Source organism: Bubalus bubalis, chromosome 17 (genome assembly GCF_019923935.1).
Source record: "Bubalus bubalis isolate 160015118507 breed Murrah chromosome 17, NDDB_SH_1, whole genome shotgun sequence".
Taxonomy (NCBI): Eukaryota; Metazoa; Chordata; class Mammalia; order Artiodactyla; family Bovidae; genus Bubalus; species Bubalus bubalis.
The window spans coordinates 56,628,676-56,641,424 of record NC_059173.1 but is presented as its reverse complement, the minus strand read 5'-3'; the positions used below and the strand labels follow the sequence as shown (position 1 = coordinate 56,641,424).

Here is a 12,749-nt window from a genome sequence, read left to right as displayed (position 1 = left end):
TCAGATACAAATTAGCAATATTATGAGATACCTTCATGAAAATCAATCCCTTCGGTATCTCTTAAACATTTACTTTGGAATTGTACCTTATGCAGAAACAGTTACCATGTATTCATAATCACTTTTCACTTTCATGCATTGGAGAAGGAAATGGCAACCTGCTCCAGTGTTCTTGCCTGGAGAATCCCAGGGATGGGGGAGCCTGGTGGGCTGCCGTCTGTGGGGTCGCACAGAGTCGGACATGACTGAAGCGACTTAGCAGCAGTAGCAGCAGCATAATCACAATTGAAAAAATATTTCACATTCTCATGTATCTGATGATACTCATACCCACAGGGAATTTGGGATAGACCAAAAGAAGAAAAAAAAAAGATTCATATCTCCCCTGTGGGAAATGTGAGGCATATAAATATAGAATAGGATGGGAAATAGTATTGTTTTTTATTATGGTTTGTTACTTGCCTACCTTAGTCGCTCAGTCATATCTGAGTCTTTGTGATCCTTTGGACTGTAGCCCACCAGGCTCCTCTGTCTGTGGAATTCTCCAGGCAAGAATACTGGAGTGGGTTGCCATTTCCTTCTGCAGGAGATCTTCCTGACCCAGGAATTGAACCCATGTCTCCTGGATTCTTTACCTGCTGAGCCACTGGGGAAGCAAGCCCCTCTTGCCTACTTATTCAGCACTTATAAGTTGAATCTATTTACTTTAGACTTTGTTGGATTTGTAGAGATAATTTTCTAAGGGTGCAGTGTATTCTACTGGCCTTGAACTTAACTAGGAAACTACTCACTCACCTAGTGCCCTTCAGGATAGAAATGCATTTCATTTTCTGTTCTCTGCTGCTGCTAAGTTGCTTCAGTCGTGTCCGACTCTGTGCGACCCCATAGATGGAAGCCCACCAGACTCCCCCGTCCCTGGGATTCTCCAGGCAAGAACATTGGTGTGGCTTGCCATTTCCTTCTCCAATGCATGAAAGTGAAAAGTGAAAGTGAAGTCGCTCAGTCGTGTCTGACCCTCAGCGACCCCATGGACTGCAGCCTTCCAGGCTCCTCCGTCCATGGGATTTTCCAGGCAAGAGTACTGGAGTGGGGTGCCATTGTTCTAATCAAGCTTTTATCAACTCACTCTCCACCACCCCTCTCTTCTCAATCATAGATAGTGGACAAAATTTAAATGACAAGAGCTCTCTGTTGTAGATGTATTGGTGATTTTGAGTTGCTTGTTGGCTTATAACCTATGAACTTACTCTTCAGTTTCAGCATGTTTGTAGATCAGAGTCCTGAGATTATAGTTTTGAGGAGTCAAAAGGCAAAATAAGCCCAAGGAATGTGAACATGTGACTCTTCCTGTTCCAGCATAAGCCCTGATTCCATTTTTTTTTTTTTTTTTTTGCTTCCACCTATACAGAGCTTGTTTGACTAATGGGTTTAGTTCCTGGAAACTGTCTTAGCAGAATTTACTTCAAGCTTTCAACTTTGTGCTCTGAAATGAGAAGTTTAACCAAGGTAGCAGTTGATGCATTTCCTTTGCTGTTTGGCTAAGAGCAAGACTGGAAAGTTTTATGACATTGTTCTCAGACTGGCAGGATTTAAACAAACAAGGTTTCCTTGACGTGAGAAAAGGTTGCTTTGTTCTTCCTGTGGCAGTTTGTCTGGAGTCAGGCAGTCCAATCATTTCTCATACATCTGGAAGGTACCAAGATCAGTCACTTACTTTGGATCATAGTTCACTGGACACTATGATGATTACATCTGAAGATGCATCTTTGCCCTTTGTATGAATACCTTTGGTGCCTTTAAGACTGTTGCTGCTAGAGACAAAGGAAGACACAGCATTTATATGGAATCTTCCTCCCAGGGTTACCATTAACCTTGCCCTACCTGATGCCCAGGGGCTTCCCAGGTGTAGCTAGTGGCAAAGAACCTGCCTGCCAATGCAGGAGACATAAGACACACAGGTTTGATCCCTGAGTCAGGAAGATCCTCTGGAGAAGGGAACAGCTACCCACTCCAGTATTCTTGCCTGGAGAATCCCATGGACAGGGGAGCCTGGTGGGCTATGGTCCATAGAGTCGCAAAGAGTCAGATGCGACTGAAGTAACTTAACATGCACTCATGCATCCGATACCCATTATTTCTAGATTTGGCCTTGTTTCTTAGCTTTTGTCTCTCTGCTCACCTAAAATCTGCATCTTCCTGTTTCTCCCCCAACTTCTACTTACTCCATTCCCTATGCCTACCATGGTGACTGTCCACTTGATTTTCCATTGTTTTTTATCATGGCTTCAGGCTCAAGTCATGTGTGTGTATGCTTAGTCACTCAGTCATGTCCAGCTCTTTGTGACCCCATGGACTGTAGCCCACCAGGCTCCTCTGTCCATGGGATTCTCCAGGCAAGAATGCTGGCGTGGGTTGTCATTCAATACTTACTTCCCCTTTATTCCTACCTTTTCCAAGTCTTTTTGTCATCTTAGCTCCATCCCCTCTCCCCTCCAGTCCCACTTATGACCTCCTTCAAGTTAGTTCATGGCTTCTGTTTACAGCACTCAGCATCATCAAACCAGACGTCCCTCCCCGACTGTTCCTACAAAGACTCACTGTTTTGGTGTTCACTCCCTATATACCAAGCAGCTTCCCTGACCTCCCTCTGCATAGCTCTCCCTTCACGTGTTCAGGAAGCAACAGGACCATGTCTGAACATGATCTTCTCACCAGAGATGCATTCTCTTGCCTCTGAACCCTTAACCCCTCTGGATGTGTTTTGTCCCAACTTTCTCAGCACTTACCATACCCTCCTTATATTGAAGGCATTGCTTTACACCTCTTGAGACTTTCTCTTCTGTATTTTAAGCTCCTTGAGGGTAGCGGTCATGAGTTTTAATATTAGTATCACCCCAGGACCTCATACTGAAGAGGTTCTACTTGTCTAACAAATGAGTATATAGTTGACCCTCTGTGTCTGAAGGTTCTGCATCTGTGGTTGGTTGAATCGCCAGATGTAGAACCTGTGGGTATGGAGGGATGATAGTATTACACCATTTTTTAGAAGGCACATGAGCATCCTTGGGGGTGAATATCAAGGGGTCCTGGTGGCCAGTCCTCCACAGATGCAGTATTTCTCATGATGGGCAATGAAAAAAAAAAGGGAAATTGATACAAGGAAGACAGCTTAGCATTTGTTGAAGACAGATGAATATAGATTTTCTTTTTAAATTCCTAGACCAGAGCCAGGAAATGATTCATAAAGATGGAAATGGAGTGAGGAAGACTTGGAGGAGGGCATTCTTAGTGGCCAGGGATGTCATTCTAGGCAGCTTGGCCTCAGCAGGTGCATCTCGTTCCCTGATTACTCATCTGTTGTCTGGATTAGCTTCATTTCTGTGTTCTATAGCCTGGGATTCAGCTGATATTTGGAGCCCTCTGATGGCCAGGTGTCTAGGGTCTATGACCAAAGTTGCACGTGTGTATTATACAAAGGAGTCCTGCTGTAAGGTATCTGGAGGGGAAACCTTATCATTAGTTGATCCCTCCAAGCACTGATATTCACATTGTAACTGCTACTGCTGCTAAGTCACTTCAGTCATGTCCGACTCTGTGTGACCCCATAGACGGCAGCCCACCAGGCTCCCCCGTCCCTGGGATTCTCCAGGCAAGAACACTGGAGTGGGTTGCCATTTCCTTCTCCAATGCATGAAAGTGAAAAGTGAAAGGGAAGTCGCTCAGTCATGTCCGACCCTCAGAGACCCCATGGACTGCAGCCTACCAGGCTCCTCCATCTATGGGATTCTCCAGGCAGGAGTACTGGAGTGGGTGCCACCCAAAACACAGCCGGTCACACAGGTAGCCATCTCTGAGTCGATGTAGAGCAATCGTGTTCTCAGTTCTCAGTTGTGTTCTCGGCTGCATCTAGCTCCTGTGTTCCCATGGACCATAGCCCACCAGACTCCCCGTCCATGGAGTTTTTCAAGCAAGAACACTGGAGTGGGTTGGCATTTCCAACTCCAGGGGATCTTCCTGAACCAGGGACTGAACCTGTGTCACTTGCATCTCCAGCATTGTCAGGTGGATTCTTTCCCATTGTGCCACTGGGGAGCCCTGATATAGAACAGAGGCCCTTCAAAACCATCGATGACTCTATGGGCAGAGACATACCCACTCCCAGCCCCCAACCTTGAAACCACTGCCAGTTCTATGCCACCTGAGGTTTGGACATCCTGTTAAAAATCCTGTCAGCTGTGGAATGGGTTCCTCTCACAACCTTGGGAATTTTATCACCCTCCTTAAAGGCTATTCTAATTGTTCTGCTCTGCATTTCATCATCTTCTGAACTTAGGTAAATCCTATGAGCCAGGCTCATATATTTCTCCTATCCCTTTGCATAAAGTTTAATGGGCAGGCAAGCTTTGAGCTTTTCATTTTTTTCCCAATGTCTGAAAAGTTGTGATAACAAAAATAATACTGGCTACAAGCTTCTGTGAAGTTAATTATTTTCAGTGAATGAAGGAGACTGAGCACCTGAGAAGAAAATGGCTCAGAAATTGGAAAGAAAACATTATATTCTGCTACCATCAGTTGGAATTTGGCCCTTTTATTTTCCTCCTGAGCAACATAAGAGCCATTGAGCTCAGAGGACGTGAACATCCTGTACAGGAAATAGATGGTGTGTGGAGGAGGTGAGGGGGGTGCCCAGCCGTCATCCTTTGAATCCTTCAGTGAATTCACTCGAATCCTGTTAGAGAAGCGAGTCAAGGGCTGGAAAACAGGCTCTGCTTGGACGACTTCCAACACACTTCACAAAGCTCAGGAAAAGCTCAGCTAAGCCACACACATTTTATGCTTTCCTGAGGAAAGACTCTGCTTGTTGGTCTCAGGGTTAAGGAGTTTCAGCAAGTTTTTATAGAGATACTAAAACATTCTCTTCATATTTTCCTCTGTCACTAAAAGGAGCCCAGGGGATAGAATCAATGATGCGGGCACTTAAGTGCCTGCTGGGCCAGTTAGCTTCTGTGAGAGGTGTAGGCGCAGTGACTACATGTTGGCAAGCCCTTAGCTACCTGGCGTCTCTGGGTTTATCATACGAGTGTATATGTATATGTGTGTGTGTGTAAAAATCTCAGCTGAAACATGAGGAAGCTAAACTCAAAAGAGTGGATGTGTGCATTTCAAGATTTTTTTTTTAAAGCCTTTTATTGAGCTATAACACAGACACTGAAAAGTATATACATCTTAAGTGAACAGCTTAATGAATTTTTGCATATAATATGCACCCATGTAAGACCACTCACATGAAGACGTAAATAATTTAGAGTGCCTCAGAAGGTTCCCTCATACATAAAAGGCACCACTTTTCGTTGTTTAAAGATAAGTCTGAATCTCATTTCAAGATTTCTTACTTGAATCTAGAAAACGCAGAATGAACACCGTCTTCATCCATCCCAGAAAATGACTTCCCGTCAGGACAAAATAAACCCCATGTGAATTGTGAAGTATGGAGAGACAGGAAGCCGTAAGAGATGATGTCACAGGGGTCTCAGAGTTGTCAGGAGCTGCTGCTTTTTTTGTTGTACCCCAAAAATATTTTTCAGGGAAAAAACTTAAGCATTCGCTGTGCCTTTCTCAGAGTGATTTGGAATGCTCATTGAAGCAAAAAGGCCCCTTATGAACTGACTGCTTCAGCCTGTCTCTGCCCTGTCACACACCACTGTGTCTATTTCAGAACCTGAGATTTACACTGAGTGAATATTAACAGGGAACAAAACCTGAAGTCATTGCAATTTGCATTTGCCAGTGAGATTTACCTTTATTTGCTAAACTTAAATTGCTTCTTTTCTAGGGAAAAAAAATGTACTTTTAGCTTCCTCATATATACTTCTTTATAGAAAGCTTACTGCTATCTTTAAGACATTCTGCCTTGCTCACCAACTTGTAATTTTCTTATTCATCATTGTTTTCGTATATTGTCCTTTTCCTTAAATTTTAGTCATTAGAAGTATATATAATTATAGTAAGCAAAGACACTGGAAAGTGGTTAGTGTCAAATACCTAAGAGCACTTCTAGACTTAGAATTTCAGTGTGTTTGTTTATTTTTCCAGGTCCTCAGTTTTATTCTATTAGGACTAGATCAGGGGATCTCTTTCTTTTTTAATCTCATTGCATTTCTGATTACAAATCAAATGGTTAAATTTGATTTAACCATTTGTGAAGATAGGTTTAGAAGTGACTAAAAAAATTATGCTGATGAAGAAATCTGTGAAGATTCTTCTTTTAAAGATCCTTAAGAAAAACCATCAGCTCTGTTTAATTTGAGCTGTCACTTAGTATCTTCCAAGGGGGTGGGGGGGGGGTGGGAAATAAGTTAATTTTCCACTTTCTGATAGAAAGAGCTTATCACACTTTTGGCGAGGTTATTGATCACTTGACACAGAATAGGATGCTAGGTGCCCGGACAACATGTACCTGCTATTTGGGAACTTTGCAAACGCGTAGAAGAGTGTAAATCAGTTGCCAGAATGGAGTAAATGACCAGGTAGTTTTACTTCAGGCTGATAAAGCAGCGCCATCTACTGCACACAGGCTTTATTCTGTGTTGGAGAATTCTTCAGTAGAAATTCATTTTTGCAGACCTCAACACAAAGCAAAATGGGTTTTCAGTCTGTTATCTTTTAAGATATACATCTGGGTCGATTTACTGAGATATTTGTTTTCCACGTGTATGTGTCTGCATATTCATATTGAGAACAGTAATCGAATAAGAGAGTGAAAGGTAAAACAATGTAAATATGAAAACAATATGAATATCAAGTATTTCTTCTTGATGTTTCTTGATGTGTCTTTTACTCTGAAAATAAGTCTAATGTACCTCCATTTGCCATTTTATGTCTACTAATGACATAAAAATCAATAGTTACCCGGTGCCTATTTCAGCTGAACCACTGTTCATATTTTATCCTAAGCTGCCCACAAATGAGTCCTTTATTAAATGATTACAGATTTAATAGGCCTTCATTGAATTCTCTTTTCTCTAGTGTTTTTTATTCCTGTCATAACACTTAATTCTACAATATTTTAAAATAATAACTCCTAATGTTCCTAATGTATTTTGTATTACAACTTCACATAAGCATTTACATAGAATATTAACAGGAGCCCTCTTTTTATTAAGTTGGGACCATTAATTATCCTTTCAACCATTTTGGTTTATTTCATCTAATCTATTATAGAACATAAAATAAGTAAGTGACGGTAGATATGGTGCAATAATGATTATGATTCTTTTCATCACTACCTATAACTCTTTCAAGGTCTTAACTGATTACTGACCACTCACTCTGTAAACTGAGAAGATCGTATCACTTCAGATCTTGATTCATAGTTAATTTTTCAGCATGCGCTCATTTCTTTTCAATTGTTTTTGTATTTGTCATACCACTGCCAATTTATATATTAATGGAATAGCACACAGTCTGGAATTTATAATATTTGACTTTTGTCAGGATTTGATTTTCAAATAGACTGAAATAGAATATAACTTGTTTCTGTATCACATGCCAAAGTCATAATTATATAACTGAAACATGTTAAATCTCTAGGCATACAGAAAGCACAGATGGTTTCAGATTTGTATCCTGATTTGAAGAAAAGCTATTCAGATTCCAAATACTGTCAAAAACTTGATTTTCTCATTCATGCCTATATGTTAAAAGACTTTTTTCTATTTATTCCAACTTTACTCATTTAATTAAAATCTGAATATTTGATATGCTGCGATCTGGAGATCCAGTGATTGAAACAGAAATTTCTTGCCCTCAGTGAGTTCACTTTCTTGCAGAAGAGTATGGGCAAGGAGCTGTGAACACAAAGGAAAGTGAACCTGACCCAAATTTTTGTAAATGAGGAGGGGATTTAGGGGGGAAATCAAGAAGACTTCCTGGAAGAGAGAAACCCTAAATTGAGTCTGCAGAGAAGATAAAGTATTTGTCAGGAAGATAAGCAAGGGAAGAATGCTCCAGGACTGCAGATAGGATTTGCAGAGACACTGAGATGAGAGAGCAGAACAGGTGTGGGGAAATTTGTCTGTTCAGCTCTCCTGGGACTCAAGGCTACAAATGAAAAAGCTCTGAGAGATGAGACTGGACACATAGGCAGAGATCAGATAATGCAGGGTCTGTCATGCTTTGGGACTTTGTTCTGAATGCTTTGGTGTCTTTAAAATAGTAAGGAAATGAAAGAGTGAGTGATGGAATTCAAATTGATTAGAAAGATCTCTGTAGCAACTCTTTTGAGAAAAGATTGGAGAAGGATATGCCTGGAGGAAGAGGAGTCACTTACAGAGCAGGATAGAAAGCAGTCCATGGGAAACGGATAACTGATGATGGGAGAGGGCAAAAGGAAGATGAGTGTTTGATGGGTCTTTGAAACCCCTAGACTGTAGTTCACCAGGTTCCTCTGTCCATGGAATTCTCCAGGCAAGAACACTGGAGGCGGTAGCCATTCCCTTCTCTGGGGGAACATCTTGACCCAGAGATAGAACCTAGGTCTCCCGCATTGCAGGCAGATTCTTTACCATCTGAGCCACAGGGAAGCCCTATTATGATGGTAGAACTAATTTCATTACCCAGTAAGTGTGAAGACTATAGAAGGAGTCCAGGAAAATATGTTTCCAGCAGGGGAAGAGTTTGGTGGCACCATCCACCAAGATCCAGGCAATGCCCAGATTAGAGATGAGCAGAGAGGAAGAGAAGTTCTTCTATAAATGAGTGAGATAGGATCCAAGTGGAGAGATCCAATGGGTGGCTGGTTATAGACATCAGGAGTTCAGAGGAAAGATTGGGATTAGAAATCTTTTATCTTTGTAACTTCTAAGTATGGCGTAGAACATCACTGACAATAAATAAATTGGTTCTATCCTCCAAGACCTTCTTTAATCTATCTATCCCACTCTTCTTATGCTCTGTCCATCCCACAGAAGACTGGTATGAGCAGTTGTATCCCCTCATCCTTACACTGAAGGACTGCATGGGAGAAGTGGTGAATCGAGCTAAGCAGTCCCTGACCTTCGTGCTCCTCCAGGAGCTCGCCTACAGCCTGCCCCAGTGTTTGATGCTGACGCTGAGAAGAGACATCGTCTTCAGCCAAGCAGTAGGTGCCTCTTGTTTTTTGAGCCCAGCGCACTGATGGGCTGTCAGATAGTATCCTCAGTGAGGAAAGAGATCTTCTTATGATAGTCTGCTTTTTATTTTATTTTTTTGGCCATACATACCGCCTGGCCTGTGGGATCCTGGTTCCCTGACCAGGGATCAAACCCATGCCCCCTGCATTGGAAGCTTGGAGTCTTAATCATTGGAATGCCAAGAAAGTCTAGTAGTTTGCTTTTTAAGGGGATCCTTTTCTTAAGGTATTGATACCCAGCTTTTCTTATTCATGATAGATACCTAGCTGAATAGAAACAGTGTGTGAGACCTTAAGTATTTATTTCTGCAAAAAGGTGGCCAAGTCCCTGAAATGTCCATTGTTTCACAGCGCACAGAGTCTTTGAAGAAAGAGTCCCTTGTCCTGTCCTCATATTATTCCTGGGGTCTCTGCACCATGCGCTGTGCAGATAGTAGCCAGGACTGGCAAAAGGGATCTGTTTGCAACCCTTATTTCTACAGCTCCCTCCTGAATTCCGGGACAGGGCCTTATAATAGTCTGTTTTGTTGTTGTTGCTTTTTGTTTTTGTCATTTATATAGAAGTTTGCCAGGCCATAGTCTTGGATGAAAGTTGGGCAGTATCACCTCCGTTGCTACACCCCACCCTAGCCCGTGGCGACAAGGTTGGCCTCCGTCAGAATAGCCGTGCTCCCACTCCCCTCTTGCCTGCACCCATGACTGAGTTTTGTAGACACACACCTGGAGGGAAAGAGACAGAAGTCTGTCTTTGTAAACCATCCAGATAAAGGGAATAATTTAACCAAAATATCTCTTGTCCCCTATGATTTCATGGATGACCCAGTAGTAAATGGAGCGAAGTGTCAGGCACTTTGCTCCACCTTACACAAATCTCTCCACTATGTTCTTTCAACGACTCTGTGGAATGAGAACTATTATCTCTATTCTTCATGTGCAAAAATAAGTGAGAAAGTCTTGGAAGTGTTAAGTGACTTTTTATGATTTTACTGCCTGGTCTTTCCCTTTTCACAGTGCTGCCTTTCCCAAACTGTCCTACAGCATGGGTGTAGACATCCGTGGTTTCAAAATGGATATATAAATAGTTACAATTTTGTTACACATACTTGGAAATTTCTAATGAAGTCTGTGATGTCTCAAAAGTCTTAAATATTTTTAAATTGAAGCTCACTGACCCCAGGAATTTCTTCAGTGCTTTTCTTTTCTTTCTTTTCTTTTTTTAGCTTGCTGGATTGGTTTGTGGATTTATCATCAAATTGCACACAAGTCTGTATGAGCCTGGCTTCCTTGAGCAGCTTCACACGGTGGGATTGATAGTACAGTATGAAGGACTGCTGAGTACGTACAGTGAGTATTGCTTTAGTCCATGTCAAAATAATATCCCTATTCATAAGGCTACGTGATCCATAGATTCTTCAGTTAAACATAAAAATAAGAGGTCAACCTTTCTTGCATCAAGCATTAGAGAAAGAATATAACTTTCAGTTCGTTATATTCATTCTCCTTGTCACTGTGCTTTTAACCTCATTATGTTTTGAAAATGGAATTATAGATTACTTCACAGTGGAGTCCTGAGCAACCATCTGGCTTTTTAAATATAAAAAGCCTTTGCCAACCTAGTTTCAATGACTGGATTTTTAAAGTTCCCAAGTCTCTAATGTCTAGAACTGCCCTGTTCAATACATAGGTTGGTGTGGCAATTGAGCCCTTGAAACATACCTAGGCCAGATCAATAAGTCCTCGACATGCCCACCAGACTTCAAAGACTAGTGGAAAACAGTTTTATATTAATAATTAATGAATAATTAATCATTGTATATTGATTTACAGCTGAAATGCTGTTTGGGATATATTGGGCTAAAGGAAAACAGTATTAAAGGTAATTTCACCTTTAAAATTTTACTCTAAAAATCTGACTTCTATGATATTTAAAAGTGTGTATGTGGCTCACATTATATTTCTTTTGCACAGGACTTATTCTTAATTACCTCCTCGTTAGGCTTTATTTTTTCAGGGTATTAAATATAAAGCTAGCATGAGCTTAGGTCAGTGATCTTCAATGCAACCGTTTCTATTTTCTAGAAATCAAATGTCAGTCCTGCCAAGGGAGAAAGATTTGCACAATACTTTGTGTCATCAAAGAATTAAAGCTTTTCTCTAGCCTTTCAGGAAAGGTATACCTCCTTCCTTCCTTCAAAGGGTATATGGACAGCTGGAGTCTATTGAAACGGTTCTGATTTCACTGATGAAAACCTTCAGACTCAGGCAAATGTCCTTAGAATGGATTCACTGCATTCAGGAACTCATTCACTAAATTGTTAGAACAAATTCTAGCAGGGAGGCGGAGTACAAAGTGACATTCTCTTCAAATAGTGTGTTTGTAACTAGGTTCCTTTGCCCTTGCTTAGGTGAGGAAATTGGAATGCTGGAGGACATGGCCGTTGGTATTTCGGATTTGAAAAAAGTCGCATTTAAAATAATTGAAGCCACATCCAATGATGTCTTGCCAGTTATAACAGGAAGGCGGTAAGTGGTGCCCATTTCCTAAAGACTAAGCTTTGTTAGATGTTTTTTACTAACCTCTGACAACAGAGCCAAGGAGAATTGAGATTTAGCTTGGAAATGTTTCTTTTGTTCTCTTTTCCTTTTTTGAATGAGTCTTTGAATGAGAAATAAATGTAGGTGACATGACAGAGGAAGATACTGAAAAACTCCTAGAAGTTTCATGGATGTTTATAAATTGCACTGTAGTGAAATAAATAGGATAATGCTCCCCCGTGAAATGTGAGGAATTCAAAGTAATAGTAAGCATGAGAAAAAACATTTTTCTTTTTATTACTATCTAGTCTAAAGCTCTGGATGTTTTTACTTTTGCTGGAATCATTTGGTTAATAGTGTCATAATTCTTGAGATGATATTAAATTCTGCTAAAAGCAGCAACATTTTAGAAAAGATGTATTTCTATGTCAGGGGCATATGCCACCATTTTTCTTAATTATTTTTGACAATTCACTGTCAGACTGAGATTTCCAAGAACAGTTTTAAATAAATAGCTTTGAAGGTCATTGTATGATGGGCAAAATATCAAATAATTAAGAAAAATGATGGTGTGTAGAACAGACCTCCAATAGAAGAATTACATCCTATGGATAAATTATTTCAGTCAGAAGTCCTCGAAATTTTAACCATTCTGGCATTAGCACTTTTAAATGCTGCATGAAGATATTTGAAATTTGAAGCTTTCTCAAATCACAGTGAAAAAAAAATGAATTTTCTAAAGAGAGCCCTTTTCGTGCCAGAGAGAAATGAAGAGACTTAGGTATGAAATATAAAAATTCAAACTAAACTTGCTTTCTTTCTATAATAAACATATAATTATTTAAAATTTTGTGTAAAGAATGCCCAGAAATCCATGGTTGATTGAAAGGTAAGTCATATATAAAGAAAAAACACATCCCTTTAAAACTAAGTATCTCAAATGCAGCCTAATGCTTAATTTGCCATTCATTGGAAGAAAAGGGAATAAAATTGCTCATATACATGCCTAGAAAACAGTGCCACCTTGTATTACTATGAAGATTAT

The 12,749-nt window shown here is 40.5% G+C and overlaps 1 protein-coding gene across 8 annotated transcripts in view; it reads left to right on the top strand.

Moving 5' to 3' along the window:
* INPP4B (inositol polyphosphate-4-phosphatase type II B) overlaps nt 1-12,749 on the top strand; it is a 458,048-nt gene that overhangs the window by 349,668 nt on the left and 95,631 nt on the right. For 7 of the 8 annotated variants that reach the window (XM_025267085.3, XM_025267083.3, XM_025267089.3 and 4 more), the window contains 3 exons: nt 8,967-9,139; nt 10,390-10,513; nt 11,575-11,692. In XM_025267085.3, coding sequence (XP_025122870.3) covers nt 8,967-9,139; nt 10,390-10,513; nt 11,575-11,692 — 415 coding nt within the window. The remainder of the gene's footprint in view (nt 1-8,966; nt 9,140-10,389; nt 10,514-11,574; nt 11,693-12,749) is intronic. The other variant, XM_006053797.4, reaches the window with a different exon arrangement.